Here is a 21723-nt window from a genome sequence, read left to right as displayed (position 1 = left end):
GTCACTTTTGTCAAAAAATTAAATCAGGAGAGTTGGCAAAAAACCCACCACCACCACCACCAAAAACAATCATTAACATAATGCTTTCAAATATTTAGTTAAATGATGTTAAAAAAAATGATATGGTGTGTTTAACTGCTTTTGTCTTGTTATATAATAGAACAGTTGTTATAGCTGATGTACTATAAACTGATTCTGTGGTTATCAAAAATATCTTTACTTCAGCATTTAATCACCCGCAAAGACTCATTTTTGTTTTTTATTTCTCTTCATATTAAAGGCTGGCCCTATGTAGAGATGTATAAGCCTTATAAACAACAACTAAATAATGTTTAAGTGAAGTTTTTAATGAATTTCACAACATATTTATTAATTTAAAAAATCTTAACATTTACTGAATATTATGTGCTGGGCAGTGTTTTAAGTACTTTGATCTTCAAAACATAATGGAAACTGAGGAAGAGAGATTATGTAATTTTGTCAAGATCACCTAGTAATTGGTGGAGTGAAGACATACATTCAGGCATTCTGCTCTAAAGTCCATGTTCTAAAGCCCTACACTATATGCTTTCTTATAAATAAAAAAATCAATCTTGTAAATATTCACATTCTATTTGTTTTAATATATCAGTTTTTAACAGCTGTTCAAACAGTCACACTTGTCTGGATTCATTTATATTCAGCAAGAATGTTAAATTATTTAAAAATGGTTTTGTGGTATTTACCTTGGGTTCACTCTACAGATTCTTTGGGTTTCATTTTTTCAACTATATTCAGTTAAAAAAGAAAAATGTATCTTATTTGGACAGAAAATAACCACCTTTTATTCCCCCCCCTTGCAATTGTCTTGCCTTAGTAGTATAAACAACAGTCCTAACATAGTAGAATGTGCTCCAGTTATCATAGGAAGGCTGCCTTTATAAATAACATAATTTTTGAATAAATATAATTATGGAGAGATAAAAATGAAGGAAGAAGAACAATGATAGAAACAAGCTGGGAGTCAGTTTCAGAGGCATTTTAGACTGAAAATTCTCCCCTCACTTCCAAACACTGTAATTATTTTTCACTCAATCCACTCCACTGTCCCACTTAGCCTCTAAAAGAAAGACTTTTTTTTTTAAAAAAAGATCTTGTTACTTTCTTTCAAAAGGGCAGGAGTCTCACATTCCTAAAACACCAATAAGACACAGTATCATATGATAAACAAATACATGAAAACATATATTAAGAAAGTAGTAATTATAAATTATAAAAAAAAGCCCCAAAAACAAACAAACAAAAAAAAACTTCTGGGTTAGTTACAGATTTAGCCCTTTTGGCTTTTACTTTCTCCTTGCAGTTTAGAATCCACTGCCTACTATTTCAACTATGAATTCATAGTCTCATGTTCTCTCCCACTCCCTAACTTTCAGTAGCCTCCAATTTCCCTGCTCCTTTTTCTAGGCTGCTAAGTGTTAAGGTAAAAATTGTGCTCAGATGCCTTGTTATAAAACCATGTTGATTCAGTGTTCCTGGTACTCCTTCCATACTCTCAAGTCCTTGCAGCTACTTCTTGCTAACTGTTAATCCAATTTTTCATATTTATTGTTCCAAATCTTTCCCACTCTTCTCTCTTCTCTTTCCTTAGAGGTATTGCTATTTGCTTTTAAGGTTAACCTATATTCATAATTCCAAATGCTCTCACCCATACATCTAAGTACAAAAATGGATTTTATACTGTAACACACATTTTTACTCCTAAAACAAAAGAAGCAAAGTAGAGATACTGATTGGAATTGTACCACTTATGTATTAGGCAAGTCACACGTCCTTTAAAAACAAAACCAAGAAAGGCAAAGATATTACAAAATTAGAGGCACTGGTCAGAATCTAAAGCACCAACTAGATGAAGATGGATTCTTTAAAGTACCAGGTCTATTAGTGAAGGCCACTGTTCTGGTTGCTTGATTCTATTGAAAGAATCATCAACATTTATGGGCACCTGGGTGGCTCAGTTGGTTAAAAGACTGCTTTCAACTCAGGTCATGATCCTGGATTCCCAGGATCGAGTCCCGCATCGCATCGGGCTCCCTGCCCAGCAGGGAGTCTGCTTCTCCCTCTGACTCCCCCCCCCGCCATGCTCTCTTTCTCTTATTCTCTCAAATAAATAAATAAAACTTAAAAAAAAGAATTATCAACATTTATGACTTTGTGAATACCTCTTTTAAATTAGATTTTAAAAGAATGAAATCTTGCCATTGCAACAATGTGGATGGAGCTAGAGGATATTATGCTAAGCAAAATAAGCCAGTCAAGGAAGGATAAATACCATATGATTTCACTCATATGTGGAATTTAAGGAAGAAAACAGATGAACACAGGGGAAAGAAAAAAAAGGGAGAGAGGGAGGCAAACCATAAGAGATTTTTTTTATTTTAATTTTTTTTATTTTTTAAAAGATTTTATTTATTTATTTGAGAGAGAGAGAATGAGAGAGAGCACATGAGAGGGGGGAGGGCCAGAGGGAGAAGCAGACTCCCTGCCGAGCAGGGAGCCCGATGCGGGACTTGATCCCAGGACTCCAGGATCATGACCTGAGCCGAAGGCAGTCGCTTAACCAACTGAGCCACCCAGGCGCCCAGAGATTTTTTTTTTTTTTTTTTTAAAGATTTACTTATTTGAGAGAGAGAGAGAGCACACGTGAGCGTGCGCACATGGGGGTTGGGAGGGGCAGACGGAAAGAATCTCAAGCCACCTCGGTGCTGAGCATGGAGTCTGACACGGGGCAATCCCACAACACTGAGATCATAACCTGAGCTGAAATCAGTTATGGAGGGCACTTGTTGTGATGAGCACTAGGTGTTATATGTAAGTGATGAATCACTAATACTACTCCTGAAACTAGTATTACACTATATTTTGACTAACTAGAATTTAAATAACTTGAAACATTAGGGGGGAAAATCAGATTTTAGGACAGGAGTTTAAGTGTGTACCTAAGCCACAAAAGTATAGCTTTATGAAAACCTGAAAATTCTACTTGCTTATGGTATTATATATCTTCTCCGTATTATATTTGAAGAGTTAAAGGTAAACATGACTGTTGTGTCTAACAGAACTATGCAAATATATGAAACATCCTTATTGGAATTAAGTTGCCTTTAAAGTTAACTCTTGGGCGCCTGGGTGGCTCAGTTGGTTGAGCGACTGCCTTCGGCTCAGGTCATGATCCTGGAGTCCCTGGATCGAGTCCTGCACCGGGCTCCCTGCTCGGCAGGGAGTCTGCTTCTCCCTCTGACCCTCCCCCCTCTCATGTGCTCTCTCTCATTCTCTCTCAAATAAATAAATCAAATCTTAAAAAAAAAAAATAAAGTTAACTCTTTATCTTTAATTTCTTACTAAGGTCTATAATGAGATTTTGTCTCATAGCAAAGTTAACAGTACTTACGAATACGACAATTTTTCAAAAAGCTATGAAAATGCCACTAATATAACAATGCTTGGGAGTTGTTTATTGTGTTTTGTACAATAATAGCTTCTTGTTTTATACACTGCACTTTTTGTCAAATCCAGTGACTTGGATGATATTTTTCTTTGCAGTTCTGATTTAACCATAATGGTGCAATTCTTTTGAAATGAAATGCCTACTAAATTATTAATCAACCATTTAGATGAAGTGGGGGAAAAGTTCGCTCTTTATTTTTTATGGCACTAAAGAATCTATAGGCATCTAGTTTTATAAATAAGGAGAAGTATGTGGGCCTATTACGTTTCTTCCGGAAGAAATATTTTGAAAAAAGTATATCTACATAAAGCCACCTTATTTTATAATGAAGTATAATAGTTGTTTTAATGTTAGGTAAATGGTGATATAGTGAAAATGACTATAAGTTTTCTGCCCACTGTAAAAAAGTCTGTAGTTACGTTCTAAAGTTATGATCCTCTCCTCTTAGCATGTTTTGCACCTGCATTTTATGCAAGATGTATTGTGCCCTACTTGTGGCAAATCTGCACAGACCTGACTGATTTGCCAGACCGACAGCTGCTTACCTTCAGGAAACCACACTCTGGTTCTTGGTGTGTGTCACGTCCTCCCTGAGTACCACTAACCTCTCATTACTTAACTCCAACTCCAATAATTCACAATCCTTGACTCACAGAACAGCCTGGCCTCGCAAGATAATCCCTTTAGTCAATTTAGTTCAATTCAGGAAATAATAATTGAATGCCTACTATGAGCAAGGTAAGTGCTATGGGGTACACAAAATAAATTATCCATATTCCATCCCATTAAGCTGTTTTTAATATATAAGGAAGGATATATACTCAAATCACCATATTAAAACACTGCTGCACTCTCCCTTACTAATTAAAATGACCTGCACTTTTATAAAAGGTTCATAGTTTCTTTTAATTTTTCTGAGCATTACTTCTCAGCTCAGGCAACTCTTCAGATTTCTAGACTTGTATGCTCAACTCCATATTCAACATTTCCATGTCTTATAGGAACCCCAAAATCAACATGCTCTGTACCAAATTCATAATCATCTGCCCTGAAATTGGTCTTCCTCCAGGGTCTCTTACCTCAGAGAATGGCACAACCCAAAAGTGCAAGCAAGAAACCCGTTAGTCATTCTAGATATCTTCACCTCCTTTGTCCTTTTTGGTCTACTTTTGCTGGCTCATTTCCCTCTGAGTTTATGTTAGAACTCCTCAGGGACTTATCTGTAGGCCATCTTCTCTTCTTACTCTATAGTCTTTCCCGTTGAAGATTTCATGCACTCTAATGATTTTATTACTGCTTATGTGGTTTATATGCTAAAGACTCTCACTTTTTAGATCACACCCTGGCCAAGAGAAACCTATTAGCAAAATATTTTTAATCTTTCCAGGAAAAAAAAAATCTCTGTAGTTTTAATTTTATTTTCCCCCATTTTTAAATGGAATCCCCTCCCATTTTTATTTGCTTATTAGCCATTTGTTCAATAAGCTTTTTTTTTTTTTAAGATTTTATTTATTTATTTGATGGAGACACAGTGAGAGAGCGAACACAAGCAGGGGGAGTGGGAGAAGGAGAAGCAGGCTGCCTGCGGAGCAGGGAGCCCAATGTGGGGCTCGATCCCAGAACCCTGGGACCATGACCCGAGCTGAAGACAGACGCTCAACAACTGAGCCACCCAGGCCCCTCTGTTCAATAATCTTATTAAACACACACATTCCAAGCCTTTGGTCCTCCAAAACGTCATTATGTGGGTGTTGTTAGACTTTAGAGGTCAAGTGACTTCCCCAGAATCAGAGAACCAGCCAGGATTTGAAGGCAGACTTCTGAATATAAATCTGAGCTCTTTCTAATAAACTGTGATGCAAACCTTTGTGCAAAAGAACTGAGCCAGTCATTAAAAAGCAAATATTTAAACAAATTCATTATAAGGTGTGATTATATGATACTCCTTAAGAAATGTATTTTTTAAGAGATGAAATTTGTAAGTCCATAATTAATTTCCTTTACTTTTCCCTCTCTTCTTTCCACAAAGGATTGAATTTACTTACAGTAGGAATAAATGAAATAGTAATTAAAAAAACAGAGAACTGGAAGGTGGGATGGGTGGGAAAGATTGAGAATTTAGATTGGGGAAAGATAAGTTACCACAATTACTAAAACCAAACCTCAGATTTGATTCTACCATCCTAGGAAGTCAAAGCAAAAGAAGGGGCACAGCCACGTAATTCTCATTTCCTTTAGTTCTGTGCTCAAATATCACCTTAGTGAGGCCTTCCATGATCACCTTCTTTACAACAGCAACCTTACGCCATGCCCACATTCCCTACCACCTTCCGTCCTTGTATTTTTTTCCATAGCACTTATAACCCAGTTTCTTGTTCATTTATTCATTGTCTCTCCCCTTACTACAATGCAAGTTTAATGAGGAAAGCAATTTGGGCCTATTTCTGTTTGTTTCTTTGTATCCTGGGTTTATAGAACAGTACCTGGAAAATAGGAGGAGCTCAATAAATTTTTTGAATGAATGAATGAATAAAAAGCTATCGAGAAAGTATATGCTTAACAGAAAAATAAGGAAAAACAAATACAGAAAACTGTCTATAATACAATAACGATAATCAGTTGTTAAAGCAATTCATGTTTAGTATGAACCAAATGGAAAAAGAAAATATCTTCAATCTATGGCCAGGTTGTTAAAGCAACTGAGGTCTTAAAACACTGCCTAAGTATGAAGTGTCCAAAGACAGATTTCCAAATAGTTAATCATTTAAACTCCAAAGGGAAAATATTATTATCCAGAAATAGCAGAATCATTATATCCTTTTAATTATATTACTGTTAAATAGACTATGCCTACATACTGAATAAATAAGAAGTTTGGTATTTAATTTTTTCTTCAGATATTTATTCTCCAGTGTATTACACTGGGTAATTTGATACCATGGATGGTCATACTAAGTGGTTAACTCTCTATGAAGAAATCACTTTGTTCTTACCCTTCTTTAAATTTAAAAACTTAAACTAATGTACCTCTACATTCCTGTGAAACTCTTGAGTTGACAAAATTGTCTTTGAAACCAATAACCATTTGACACATGCCAGGATGATATAAGCAAGCAATTGGAATTTGTGCGCTAAATAAAAACTCAACATAGATATGAAAGCAGCAATCCTGTTCTCATCAAAATTTTTCAGTAGTTATCTTAGTATCAGGGGAAGTTTAGCTATATAACCCAACAGAAAGAACTTCAAATATAAATCAGTCCTTGCTTTTCACATACATATAAATCATGTATTTTTATATGCACATTGAATATATACATATAATATTACAATGGGAAAAGATTAGAATAGAATTAATATTTTCTAGCAGCATGAAACATTATAATAGGAGAGATCAAGTACCCTCACTATCCAAAAATTAATCTATCCATGTAGCAAATTTTAGAAATTACTTTCTTTATTACTATAAGGAAATTAAGAAAAAGTAAAAAAATTATGGAAACTCTGCCTTGTTGAGGATATTGTTTAGCTTTCATAGCTTTTGAGGTATTTTACATCTATAATTACAGATAACCAATAGCAATGAAAAATAATTCTTATCTATAGACACACAAATAAATTCTGTTCCAGTGGAGTTCAATTGTCTTCCCTCCCCTGCCTATGGGAAAAAGCCAGTTTCGAGTACATTTGTAAGTTTACTTTAACATATCTTTTTCCCATATACATTTTTGATTTTTTGATTTCACCTGTGAATCAGTTGTAACATTTGCTTGGTTTCCTCATTAATGATGAGTTAAGTAAAATCCTTAACATGTGATCATTTTATATTTAATGACACTATACTTTTACCTCTTCTTGAAAATTATCCTTTAACAATGCTGTTATTAAAATGACTGATCTGAATTTTAATTTATGTTAGCTCTTGGTTTTATCTACTATCTTTTCTATGTCGAGCTCAAGAAAAATTAAAAATTAAATTTGCAAATTTAGACCAATTACATAAGTTAATACCAGTTAGTATTTCAAGATCCTATGTTCATTAGCCTTTCGCCTTCTCGATAATGGGGTGGTTTTAAAATACAGCATATCAAGAAACACAATCCTTGCCTACATTCTTACAAGTATCTTAGAAGGATCCTTAGATCAATTCACAACTAACACTACTTGTTTCTTTTCTGCTGATTCTGACAATAGAGAATGTTCCTGTTATATACAAAGTCCTCTCTCTTTCAAAACTAATTTTTGTCATAATTACCCCTGGGAAGCCACATTACTTCAGCCAAAACATTAATTGAGTTTTTACCAGCAGTGTTGTTTTGGATAGAAGTTTTTACAGACTCCATATTGCACCTCAGAGATGCCAAAATAATTGAAGCATTTGCCACAAAATGTGATCTCTGCTCTCACGTTCTTCTGTGAGCCTGTGAGGGGGGAGTGGAGAGTGGCAGAGAATAAATACTTTAACAAACAAATGATTAAGATAATTTCAAATAATGAGAAGAGCTATGAAGAAAATATAACATAATAGTGGAATAGAAGAAGTTGGGATGCGTTGGAGGTTCTTTCTACGTGGTAAGCAGAGCTGGGATCTCAGAGAGGTAACAGTTAGGTTGATGATATAAGATCCATCAAGGGAAGATCTGGGGAAAAGAGTCCAGGCAAAAATCTTGAGACAGAAAGGAGCTGGCTATTTTCTTGATCTTGACTTGAGATCTTGACTATGATCTGCATTAGAAATATATTTTATATCTTGACTCAGTACATATAAACTAAAGTTCTACAAAATGACACTAATACCATGTGTGATACATTCTAACACTTTTTATCTATATTATCCTGTTCACAATCCACTAAATTGGTTTCATGGCCCAACACTAGCTTGGTGGTTAAAAACTCAGGCTTTAAGCATGGGTTTGAATCTCAACTTCACAACTTACTAGCTGTGATACTTTCAGTAAATTACTTAACTTCTCTGTGCTACATTTTTTACATCTTTAAAGTGGGGGCAATAATAGTATGTACTCATGAGATCTTATACCAGATTTCCCTCCAGAAACACAGAACCAGTTTATACTTTTAACTGTAGTGTATTCTTATGTCATATAATTTCTCTAAACCCTCACCACTTATCTTTTTGATCTTTAACAACTGGATGGGTGAAAAATAATTCCTAATAGTTTTAATTTGCATTTCTTTTATTTCTAGTGAGGCTGGACATTTTTCTTGTTCATTGGATATTAAATATAATTGCAGTTTTCATTTCCTATAAAATGTACAAAAATAATATGTTAAACATAAAAATTTACTAACCATATAAAGCTTCACCTAACTACAGCATTGTATATTATAACTTATGTTTATTATTAGATTTATATTTGTTTGCTATTTCCTCTTATTTAAGATTTATTTATTTATTTTAGAGGCAGGGGAGTGGCAGGGGGAGAGAGAAAGAGAGAGGGAGAGAAGCAGACTCTCCATTGAGTGCGGAGCCCAATGTGGGGCTCAATCTCACGACCCTGAGATCATGACCTTAGCTGAAATCAAGAGCAGAAATTAAGAGCCACCCAGGTGCTCCTTGTTTGCCATTTCTAACTAGATGCAAAGTTAGAGCATTTATTATTTATTTCCACTTATCTCCTAAAATTACATAGAACCAGTAAAGGAAAAAAAAAACTTTTTGAGGAGAAAATCAATGAGAATATCAGCTAGTTCTTTTTGTTTGTTTTATTTTAAGTTGGTTTGGTTTATTAAAGTATAATTTAAATATAGTTCAAGTAACCCTTTTTAATATACAGTACTGTAAATTGTTTTTAAAAAATTATTATTGAAGTATAATTGATACATTAGTTTCAGGTGTACTATTGGCTAGTTCTTGAATTGGTCTGTCAAATTATTGTAAACTGAAAAATATGAAAATTTGTATTCATTTCCATTTTAACCAATAGGATCCAATATTTTATTTTATTTATTTTATTAAGTTTTAAAACTTTAATTCCAGTGTAGTTAACATGCAGTGTTATATTAGTTTCAGGTGTACAATATAGTGGTTTAACATTTCTATACATTACCCAGTGCTCATCATGATAAGTGTACTCTTTAATCCCCATCACCTATTTTACCCATCTCCTACCCACCTTCCCTCTGGTAACCATCAGTTTGTTCTCTGTAGTTAAGAGTTAGGATCCAATGTGTTAAATCACATGTGCAAACATACCCAAATGAAACCATCAAGTATTCCAAAAGATAACACAATTTCAGCCAAAGCTATTAAACATGCTTAAAATTTGCCTATGGGCTGCCTGGCTGGCTCAGTCAGTAGAGCATGTGACTCTTGATCTCAGGATCATGAGTTAAAGCCCCTCCTTGAGGGTGGAGATTACTTAAAAAAAAAAGTTGCCTATTGTAGAGGAAGAGAATTGTTACATAATGAAAAAATAATTAAATAAGAAAAAAAGGGCTATGCATGAACTAATGAGAGATAGTATTAGGCCATGAAGTGAAGAATATGATTAATTCAAACTGTAGGTTAAAAATTTCTACACTTTGTACTTTTCCTAAAATCTACATATTTTTTAAGACATGAAGTATCTGGTGACTTTGAGTATCTTACATGTGCAGGGTGGTACACTAGATGTTACCACAAGATGGAATAGCTTATCTATTGAAAGTAGTCAAAATCAAGTATGTTTCCTTAAAAATGACTTTCCTTTTTTTTTTTTAAAGATTGATTTATTTATTTGAAAGAGAGAGAGACAATGCATGCATGAGCCGTGGGGAGGGGCAGAGGGAGAGAATCCCAAAGCAGATCCCCTGCTGAGCATGGAGCCTGATGAGGGGCTTGATGCCACAACCCATGAGATCATGACCTGAGCCAAAACCAAGAGTCGGATGCCTAACCGACTGAGCCACCCAGGCACCCTGACTTTCCTTTTTAACTCTCAACTTGGGGAAGTGACAATAGCTTCCGTTATATGTTATTACTTCTGAGCACCATAAATAAGGAATTCTGAATTCAATCAGACTGATGAAATCTGCCGGTCATGGGAAATCAAATGTAAGTTCCCTGCCTCTGTAGATGGTCTGCATATGTTCAAGTAAAATTTTGATCAGGCAGATTAAAAAAATCAATTTTTTCAGATTAATTGAAAAAGAATTAAAAAATCTCAGAGATGTTAGAAAATATCAAAGAGAATATAGTAAAAACCACAAATAGAAGTTTTTCTTAATACTGTGTTTAGATATTAAGTATTAATAGTAATTTTATCCTATATTGAACATAAAGTTCAAAACATTTGCACTCTGCTTTCTCTTTGATCAGAACACCGATAAACTATAGTTGATGCTGTAAGAAAACAGCAACAACAAATAAAGCCAATAATTTCCTCTTCCTTTGCCAAGATAAGGTGTAGCTGCCAAAGAGGTTAAATGGAAAAAAAAAAAAAAAACCCACTGGATATGGGGGAAAAATAGATCAGAAGACAGAACATATCTTTTGCATCAAGTTAACTAGAAATTCAGTTTCTCTGCTGAAATGAAACTAGTCTTTGCTTGACTTAGCATTTCCCTTAAATATACCCACACATAACACACAAACACACAACACACTTAATGAACCAAAACATGACCAGTAGGGACTCCTAATGTTTTTGAAGGCCGCTACAGCAAGATAAGATTGCAATTCCAGAGAAGAAGGCAGAAAATGAAGATAGTTGTCCTGAGGCTTAAGGAAGGTTGGGATAGGGGCGCCTGGGTGGCTCAGATGGTTAAGCGTCTGCCTTCGGCTCAGGTCACGATCCCAGAGTTCTGGGATCGAGTCCCGCATCAGGCTCCCTGGTAGGCGGGGAGCCTGCTTCTCCCTCTGCCGCTGCCTCTCTCTATCTCTCCCTCTGACTCTCATGAATAAATAAATAAATAAAGCATTAAAAAAAAAAAAAGAAGGTAGGGATAAAGATAAAGAGTTTCTACTTAGGCCTCTCAGGACAAGCTAACGTCATGGTACTTTTATTTTTTTCCCTTTAACCTTGCTTTACCACTTTTGTTGAATAGGAAATTGAGAATAACTTGTACACAGAAAAGTGGATATTCTTTTTCCTAGGAAGGATCAGTGACTCACAACTGAAAAAATAATCAACTGAAGATCCCCACAAAATGCAACATAATTTAGGTTGGTGAATTAATTTTTTTTAGAGAAATATTAAACAGTTTTTAGATTAGTAAATCTTAATACTTTATTCAATACATAAGTAATATTTATTATATAAACCTAAATATTACATATACTAAAAATACAGTTTTATGATGTGATTAGTTGAGAGGAATAAAAAGAAGGGAACCAGAGGGAAAAATGAGAGGAAAGGTAAAGATAAAATAAGGAACTAATATTCATTGAAAGTCTACTATATGCTAGGTATTTTGAATACAAAATGTCACCGAATCCTCATACAAACTTTAAGAAGTAGGTAGCAAAATATCTGTCACAATGAGGAAATTGAGTCTCTGAGGGATTAAGTGATTAGAATGACATGGCTATAGAATTGAAAAGCCAGAATTCAAACTTAGAACTGTCATACTCCAAACTCCTTTTCATTGCTCCATAATGCTTAGCTTCTACAGAGGAGAGGAGGTAGTAGAGAGATGCATGGAGAAAAAGAGAAAGTAGCTGAGATGGTTAGGGAAGAATAAAAGACAATGGGAGAATGAGACACTCGATAGGAAGAGAGAGAAAGGAGATGGGTAGTGAGAGAGAAGGGAGGAAAAAGGATGTGAGAGAGAGAGCAAAATAGAGAACATTGTTTAAGAGATGTTGTTGGAAGAAGAGATAAGAGAAATGATCAGTTGAGGGACAACCTGTTTGGCACATAGTCTTCAGAAAATAAACAATTTTTACTATCCATTGAAATATCTATTAGCAGAGTAATTATTCTTGACAACTCAAACTGCTGTAACCCTAATACATTTTGAGATGGGTTTCTCAACTTTGGCACTATTGACATTTGGGCCAAATAATGTTTTGTTGTAAGGGACTGTTCTGTGCATTATAGGATGTTTAGCAGTATCCCTGGACTCTTTCTATTAGATGCCAGTGGTATCCCCCTAGTTTTCACAATGAAAAATGTCTCTAGCCATTGCCAATGTCTCCTGTGAACAAAACTGCCCCAGTAAAGAACCACTGATTTAGAGGTTTCACTCTGAATAACGATAAAAACAAACAAAAGATGCCTACCATATGCAAAATTATTCCCTGAGTTACTCTAAAGACTGGATGTCCTTGGGAACAAGATGAGGTTAAGTTTAGGGATGAATTCACTAAGCTCATAACACTTGTTACAGTTATTGCTTGGAAACTGCTTTTAAAAGTATGAAAGGGGGGGGGGGGCGCCTGGATGGCTCAGTCGTTAAGTGTCTGCCTTAGGCTCAGATCATGATCCTAGGGTCCTGGGATCGCGCCCCACCTAGGTCTCCTTGCTCAGCAGGGAGCCTGCTTCTCCCTCTCCCTCTGCCCCTCCCCGTGCTTGTGTTCCCTCTCTCCCTGTCTCTCTGTCAAATAAATAAATAAATAAAAATCTAAAAAAAAAAACATGAAAGGGAGCAGATCTTGCTACTCAAAGTGGTGTCCCTTCACCAGTGTCATCAGCATCATCTGGGGGCTTATGAGGAATGAAGCACCTCAGGCCTCATCCCAGATCTACTGAATCAGAACCTGCATTTTAATAAGAGGCACTTTTTTTTTTTTTTTTTTGGTGATGATTTCTGACTCATGGCCCTGGAAATCTTGGGCAAACATCATCCAGTTTCTTCAATCCCCACCTTGGGGCTTCCTTTTCCCCAGCATCACCCCACCCCCCCAGTTGACTGAACCACTTTCTAGAACACACCATTCAGCAAGACATGGTGGTGAACCTGGCTTTAAATCTTCATGATTGAGGGACTCTTTCACAACACAAAGTTAGGGTGGCCATGGCATTCTTGGAAGATTGGAGGATGGAAGGGAAGCAGTAACCACTCTGTAGCTCATGTGTCCTTGCTGATCTGCTGCCTCACCTGGTCAGCACAAAGCAGCATCTGGGCCTGCAATTGCTTTCCCTTTCCCCGGATCCTCCTCCAGCTTCTCCAACTCCTCATCCAGCTGTATGTGTTTAGCTACTTGAGAAAAGGCCCTGGCTCTAGCAGGTCATCCACACTGGCAAGCTGGGAAGCAGTGAAAGTCAAGGTTCCAGTTAGTTTTCATGGAGTTTCAGCACATGCTTATGGGTTCCAGGCTGCTCCTGATTCTCCCCATTATTTATATCCATCTTTCCTCCTAACTGCCTGCCCAGGGGACCTCAAGCTCCAACAGTGGGTTGATTTCAAATCAAATCCAAATTCAACAGATTTACAGACTGCTTAACCAGTTCCCACAATTGCTTCAGACCGAATTCCTCTATTAGATAAATAATACACATATAAAAAATAAATAAAAGTGTGAAAAGAAGTAGGTATAAACAGATATCTAGTTTTGAACTACACAGTCTAAGGGAGAGCAGCAGCTTTTTGTCAGGACTGTTCTCCCATTATGTGGGAGGCCTCTTTGCATATATGAAAAAACACTGGCTTTAGAATCTGGAGACCTAGTGCTCACTTCGGCAGCACATATACTAGAATTTGGAGACCTGGGTTCTGGTTTTCTCCAGGACTAGTTAGTTGTAGGACCTAGAACAAATCACTGGCTTGAGGAATGACTGTTGGCTTCTTGTACCTCACCACGAGTTCAAATATCTCCTTCTAGGGAATAGTTAAATGACTTCCCTACATATATCTACTATGTTAAGGGCAAATATGGTGATACTATGGATTGACTTCCTTATCCTCTCTATTCCCTTGCCACTCAAAGTACAGTACACAGACATAGGATTAGCATCACTTGGGTGCTTATTAGAGATGCAAAATCTTAGGCCTCACCCCAGACCAAGGAAATCACAATCTGCTCTTAACAAGAGATGATTTGTATGCACATTAAAACTGAGGAGCACCTTCCTCCTATGGTGACTCTCTAAATGCAGAGGCTAGGAAACCTGAAAACTGTATTTCTTAGATTTCTTTTCAGTGTCGGTTCTGTTTGAAAATTAGGCTCCAAAGCTAACATTTATATGATTATTATGTGCGAGGGATTGCTGTAAGCACTTTACACACATTATTCACTCATGTAATCCTCCCAACAATCCTATAAGGTAATACAATTATTATTCTCTTTATATAGATGAAGAAACTGAAGTCTGGAGAGGTTAATTAACTTGCCCAAAGTTACAGTTAGTAAGTGCAGAGTTAGGACTCAAACCCAGGTGTTCTGGATCTAGAATCTATACTGTTGATCAAATTTTTAATAGATCAAAGAGGAAGTTTAAGGCTTCCTTTTGCTGCAGTTTTTTTTTTTTTAACAGATAATCCTGTGGAACATACTCTGGCAAGTGCTTTTATTTTGCTTATTTATTTTTAATTTATTTATTTTAAAGAGAGAGTGCATGCATATGCATGAGTGGGAGGAGCAGAGAGAGAGGGAGAGAGAAAGAATTTCTCCAGCTGACTCCCCGCTGAGTGCAGAGCCAGGGGGAACTCGATCTCAGGACTCTGAGATCAAGACCTGAGGTGAAACCAAGAGTCAGACGCTCGACCAACTGAGCCACCCAGGCACCCCAGACCAAAAGCAAATGCTTTTATAAAGCTATCTTCATTTATTCACCTACATATCTATGAACCAGCATTGATCTGAAAGTTCTAGGTATCACAAAGGCAAGAAATAGAAATGAAGCATTACCATTTAAAAGGAAGCAAAGTCAACCTTATCTATAGACTGGATGCAAAAGAAGATGCATAAGAATCAAGTCTAAGAGATGCTGGTAGTTACTAGCATTAGAATTAATAAAACAATTCAGAAAGGTAACTAGTTAAAAACTAAATATATAAAAGCCAGTAGCTAGAAACCAGCAGCAAAAGGATAATTTGTGGGGAAACAATCTCTTTCACAATACCAACAAAAATATAAAAGCTTAATATAGATTTTACTATTTATAACTACTATAAAGGATTGTAAAGCCAGGGAGAAAGTGGATTATTCAATCATTGGGAAAAAAACAAAACAAAACAAGACAGATTAGTTCCATACCTCACACAATACATAAAGTTATTCTAAAGAGACTAAACATACAGAATTTAAAAAATAATAATAAAACCATAAACACACACATACACACGAAAATATTGGAGGATATTTAACTGATTGTAGGGTTAGAAAGAATGTTCTAAACAGATATAGATTTGTATATATATTATGCGTGTATGTGTGATATGTGCGAATGAAATAACCAAAATAAATTCCTTTAGCTAATAAAAATTTAAAGCATTTCTAAATCAAAAACATCATTAACAAAATTATAAAGTCAATAGCAAGCAGAGAAAATATCTATAATCAATGTGAAGTAAGGGATTAACATCTTAGTGTCAAAAAAGATCAAAGAACATGATTAAAAAGAAATGCAAATGCTCAATAAATATATGAAAGGTTTAGTAAACCTCTCCAGCAATATTTTACAACATAAGATAATTTTGACCCACTAAATTGGCAAAGATTAATCTATAAATTATACCATTCATTACAGGCACGGATGGTTTCCAATCAGCACTCTCACACACCAATGTTGGAAGTGTACATTGGTGTGACCTTTCTTGAATGCAATCCTTTAGCATGTTCCAAGAGGCTTCAATGAGTTTGACTCATTGACCTAGTTCTTTCATTTCTAGGAATCTACTGCAAGGTAGAACTGTGAAGATTTACAAGCAATCTTACAGCATTATTTAAAAAGAAAGTTTGAAACACCGTAAATGTACAGTAGTAGAAAAATGGACTATTAGGCAGCCGTAAAAATAATTTTTACAAATAATTTTTCGTAACACAAGAAAATGACACAACATGCTAAGTAGTTAAAACAAGGAAGCAAATTCAATATTACATTAAAACATGTTAAAAATAGGGGTGCATGGGTGGCTCAGTCATTAAGCGTCTGCCTTTGGCTCAGGTCATGATCCCAGGGTTGGGCTCCCTGCTCAGCGGGGAGCCTACTTCTCCCTCCCCCTCTCCCCCTGCTTGTGTTCCCTCTCTCACTGTGTCTCTCTGTCAAATAAATAAATAAAATCTTTAAAAAAAATGTTAAAATATATTTGTGTATACATATATACAGGTATAGTAATATATGAGAGAGAGATGAATGTACTAATACCAAATGTATGAGATACATTTTTTTAAATGTTTGATATTTTTTAACAGAATGTTACTTGGAGTGTGATTTCAAATGCTTTTGTTTTCTTCCTTAGAGTTTTCTTTATTCCTACATTTTCCAAAGTACATTACTTCAATAATCATAAAGAAAGATCTTAGAGCTAAAGATAATGATTCTAAAGTCAATCTGAGGATAATGCTCTAGGAGGTAAGAAAGGCCATCTTAGGTTATTCAGGTTGTGAACCGCCACATCTAGGCAGATGCTATTCACATTGTAGGCATATAATAAAAGGACTAGAGATGTTTAGCCTTTTCAGTTATGCAGTAGATCAGAGACTCTCTTATATAAAGCCACCTGACGTTCATAGTCATGAACATAATTGAATCATCTCTCGTACACACAATGAACAACACACACGTGAGATAGTTTTGCCCTTTCCCTTCAATCCCTTGGGCATTTTGCCTCTTTCCCTTGCTTATCTCTCTTAGATGCCTGATGCCTACTTCAAACTTGACACAGTTCCTTCATCCAAAGGACCTGTTCTATTCTTTCAAGTCCTCCTTTCCTTTTTTTTTTTTTTTAAAGATTTTATTTATTTGAGAGAGAGAGAATGAGAGACAGAGAGCATGAGAGGGAGGAGGGTCAGAGGGAGAAGCAGACTCCCTGCTAGCAGGGAGCCCGATGCGGGACTCGATCCCGGGACTCCAGGATCATGACCTGAGCTGAAGGCAGTCGCTTAACCAACTGAGCCACCCAGGTGCCCTCAAGTCCTCCTTTCTTAGGATACTTGATTTTTTTTTTTTTTTTGGTTTTGTTCTTTATTGAATGGAATCAAAAGTTTTGACATTTCTTTGAAGCTTGGAACTAAATTTCATTTCTCTGAATGATTCTACATCTTTTTTCTTAGTAGTGCAAGTTGTCTTAAGTAGAGAGTCAGTCTCTACAAAGTACTTCGGTCTGTTACCATTCTGATAAAACAAAAACAATTCTTCATTAACTTAACAAAAACAATTCTTCATTAACTTAACCGTATATGTATTTTTGCTGTAACTCTTTTTTTTTAAATTTTTTAAATTTTTTAATTTTTTTTTGCTGTAACTCAACCCATGAACAGACGTCTATTATTTTTGCACTAAAACAAAAGAGTACAATAGTTTTCTTCTATCAGTATTGTATTTAAAAAAGGTTAACATTAAAAACAAAGAACCATTATTTTCTTTGAAATCGTTAAGCTTCTTGCACATCTTAAGCTTCCTTCTTCTGCCTGCACTCTTCTGCCAATTTATTCAGAAATTTCTTTAATTTCTGATAATGAGGAAGGCTGCTGCAATGAGTATTTGCAACTTCTTCATTTGTATAAGAGTGAACACAGCTTACAGTAAAACCCGGTTTAGGTATCACATAGTTCGACAGCTGCAAAGGAAAAGCTAAAAAAGGTGGACAAGATCGAGGAACTTGATCAAGAAAACGAAGCAGCATTGGAAAATGGAATTAAAAATGAGGAAAATACAGAACCAGGTGCTGAATCTGCTGAGAATGCTGATGATCCCAACAAAGATACAAGTGAAAATGCAGATGGCCAAAGTGATGAAAACAAGGAGGACTATATAATCCCAGATGAGTATAGATCTGGATCATATCAGCCCAATGTTCCTGTTGGTATAGATTATTAGGATCCTTGATTTTAACCAGGCCTCCTTTGTCAATCACCCTACCTGGAGAGACAAAAGAACCTTAGTTTTCTCTCAGATGGAGTAGCATTTAAGAACAAATAGTAAGAAAAAAATGATGCTGACAATCTTAGTTATTAAGAAAATACCTATGGGGCGCTTGGGTGGCTCAGTTGTTAAGTGTCTGCCTTCGGCTCAGGTCATGATCCCAGGGTCCTGGCATCAAGCCCCGCATGGAGCCCCACATTGAGCCCAGCACCAGGCTCCCTGCTCAGCGGGAAGCCTGCTTCTCCCTCCCCCACTTCCCCTGCTTGTGTTCCCTCTCTTGGTGTGTCTCTCTCTTTCAAATAAATAAATAAAATCTTAAAAGAAAAGAAAATACCTATATAACGATTTCAGTTTTACATGAAATAAATACCAAGCTATAGATACATTCTGAGCTGGTTTCATACCAGTGAGCTAACTGAAGAAACTTCATCCACATATAAAGGAGCCTCTATGGAGGCCGCTGCCGCTGCCCCCATGGATGCCACCAGTTCTCTCTCAACATCCATAAGGCTAAGACTGTGGAACACCAAGTGAGTGTGCTGAGCAGAAAGAACACCGGCAAGATAGCCTCTGCCTCATTTCCAGCTAATTAGTGTTGGTTCTCTTTCTGTCATTGTTTCTGTGGAAAAAATTCACTTTAAATTCTAAATAACTAGTCTGCAAACCAAGTTTTCAAAAATATTCTATTTGTAATTTGGAGTTGGTGCGCTCTTAAAATAACAAACACATACCATCCCCTAAAGAAAAACTAGATGAAACAAATCCTTAGGTTGTATTTTATAGTCACCAAATTCATTTACTTCTTCCTCAAGCATTTGTATATCTGTAGTCACCATCATTGCAAGGGAGTGCATAAAAATTTTAAATTTCATTTGCAGGACTTGAAAAAAAAGAAGAAAACAAGTCTTGGTGATAATATTATCAATAAATGATTTATCACAAAAGCTTGCTTCTTATACCAAAGGATTGCATTGCCCCAATTTTTTGTTCATTTTTGGTTTCTTGATAAGAAGTTCTTCTTTGGTACGGATTTGGGGTAAGTGCATATCTCTGGTGTAATTTTCAATTATTGTCTATGTAGGCTTACAGTACATAAATACATCATCTGATAAAAAAAAAAATTTCAAACATTTCAAAGGAGTACAGGAAAATAAATTTCCATGACAGGCAATGAAAGAAGCAGGTATGCAAAGTGATAGGATATATGTTTTCTAGGATATATGTTTCATTTTTGTTTGTTTCATCCTTTTTCTTTGTACCATAAGCAATTTTGGTAAGACCAGAGATACTGATGATGTGAAATCCACAGAAGTGTAAATGAAGTAATATTTTACATGCTCCCTTAAAACATTTGAAAATTTACTTTGAGAACCTCGGTTCAAATGTATCCCCCTCACCACCACCACCATCCAGGGAGTTCCTGTTGCTGTTTTCTTCACTTTTCCAGTTGAACAACTAAACCAAGAGGAAACTAAGCCCTTTAGCTACTGAGTCATGGTATAGTTGGGGGCCGGGGGAGGGGCGGGCACTAGGAAGGGAATCAGAAAGATCTCCTAGCAACCAATTATTTGCTTCAGTCAAAAATTATACTTCCACATGGTGAGCCAGCCTAATGCTAAGGCATATTTTGTGTGTGCCATGCAATGGTATTTCTGTTTTCTAAATAAAATGTTGAAATACTAGAAGTTATACTTTATTAATGCATTTAGTGACGATATTGGAGTTTGTGAACTGTGACAAAAAGGACAGATAGAGAATAATGAAAGGAGACAGGTATCAGCTGATTGTCCCAACAGTATAGGCTGGAGCAAAGGCAAATAATCATTTGAATTTCTGCTCCTTAATGTGATTCTGAAGGTTGGCTGATCTCAGGTATTTTCAAGAGTCTAATTACTGTTTTTGCTGGTGAAAATCCATCCTACATATAATTCAATTTCTTTTATTAAATTTCTTGCTTAATCTTGAAGACATTTGATATGTTGTAAAGAAAGAGAGTTTCCAAAATTACCCAACTTCTCTCCCTTATTACCTCTGGCCTCTTAATACTTCTTTCCCTTTGCTACTAACTGAAAGCAATTTTCTTGCTTTTTCACTTTTAAAATGAAGTTTAGATCTCATCTGTGTTCATGTGAAGAACCTACTCTTGGAGAGGCCCTGTCGAGATATCCATTGTAATACTCGCTCCCACACATGCCTTCAGACATTGACTGCTTATCTAGGGAAATACACCCACACCTTTTCAGAGGCGCTACGTGTGGGTTCGGAAATGCCAAGATGGAGGGCAGGAAGGGAGCAGCTATCCCCCAAAACACAGCACAGGGGTATGGACTTGAAGTTGAAAGAAAAGTGTTTACATGTAAGGCTCTAGGTAAGTGACCGTTACGGAAGGTACTGCCACAGAGCCCCGGGTGTCGGCCTGAGCCTCCTGTGCCCGACGGCAGGGGACGGGCCGCGCCGACCCCGCCAGGCACGCGGCCCCGGGGCACTCGCCTCGCCGCACGCACGGCCCCGCAGCCCGGCCCCGAGCGCGCCGTCTAACCGCTCCTCGGGGCAGCTTCCCGAACGCCGCAGCGACCAGCGCCCCACGCCGAGCAGAGCGCAGGCTCCGCCCGCCCGCCTACTTCCCTCCGCCGCCGGGTGGGGCTCGGGAAACCGGCCGGGCCGCGCCGCCTCTCCCCGCTCACCTGCTCGCGCTCCTCCAGCGGCCGCTGCCCGCGTCGGCGCGGGCGCGCCCCGGGCTCCGGCTCTGGCCCCGCCACCGGCCGCTCCGCCAGCGCGTCCCCGTCCTCGTCGCGCTCCCCACCGCTGCTGCCGCCGCCGCCAAGCAGCTCCCCGGCCGAGCACATCCCGTCGCCAACTCCCGCCGCCGGGACGGCCGCCGGAGGAGCCGAGCGTGAAACGCGAGGCAGCGGCCGCCACCCGAGGGCCGCCCGGAGATCGGCCGCGTTGCCACACACTCGAGCCTCCGGAGCGCGCCCCGCTGGCCAGGGCGCCAGAAGTACCAGCCCGGCCCGGCCTCTCCTGTCACTGGCTCGCCCCGCCCCGGCCTCCGGGGCGGAGCCCGCCCGGGGGCGGGGCGACGGCGGGGGCGGAGCCAACGGGGGCGTGTGTGAGACCGAGGAGCGAATGTGTGTGTGCGCGCGCGTTTGGGAGACTGTGTGTAGGACAATGTACGTTGAGAGACTGTATGTATGTGTGTGAGATTGTATGTGGAGAGTGTGTGTGTGAGATTGTGTGTGTGTGTGACTGTTGCGTGAGAGTGATTAT

General features: G+C 37.7%; 1 protein-coding gene and 1 long non-coding RNA gene across 3 annotated transcripts in view; both read right to left on the bottom strand.

Annotated features, from left to right (window-relative positions):
* Positions 1 to 21488, bottom strand: part of FAM241A (family with sequence similarity 241 member A) — a 40299-nt gene extending 18811 nt beyond the window's left edge. Inside the window, exon 1 of one of the 2 annotated variants that reach the window (XR_004683751.1) lies at positions 21141 to 21219. Coding sequence is in view for 1 of the 2 variants with exons in the window: in XM_035030287.1 (XP_034886178.1) it covers positions 21141 to 21302 (162 nt within the window). In the remaining variant the exon portion in view is untranslated. Of the gene's footprint in view, positions 1 to 21140 lie in introns of both variants that reach the window. The other variant, XM_035030287.1, reaches the window with a different exon arrangement.
* On the bottom strand, positions 3355 to 11643 carry LOC118027098. Its single transcript, XR_004683752.1, has 3 exons — positions 11633 to 11643; positions 6940 to 6942; positions 3355 to 4092 (listed from the first exon to the last, which is right to left on the bottom strand). It is a non-coding gene; the product is annotated as an uncharacterized LOC118027098 (long non-coding RNA).
* Positions 21489 to 21723: the final 235 nt, after the last annotated feature.

Source organism: Mirounga leonina, unplaced genomic scaffold (genome assembly GCF_011800145.1).
Source record: "Mirounga leonina isolate KUSES-001 unplaced genomic scaffold, KU_Mleo_1.0 Mir_357, whole genome shotgun sequence".
Lineage (NCBI taxonomy): Eukaryota > Metazoa > Chordata > Mammalia > Carnivora > Phocidae > Mirounga > Mirounga leonina.
This window is presented reverse-complemented; position numbering and strand designations above follow the sequence as displayed.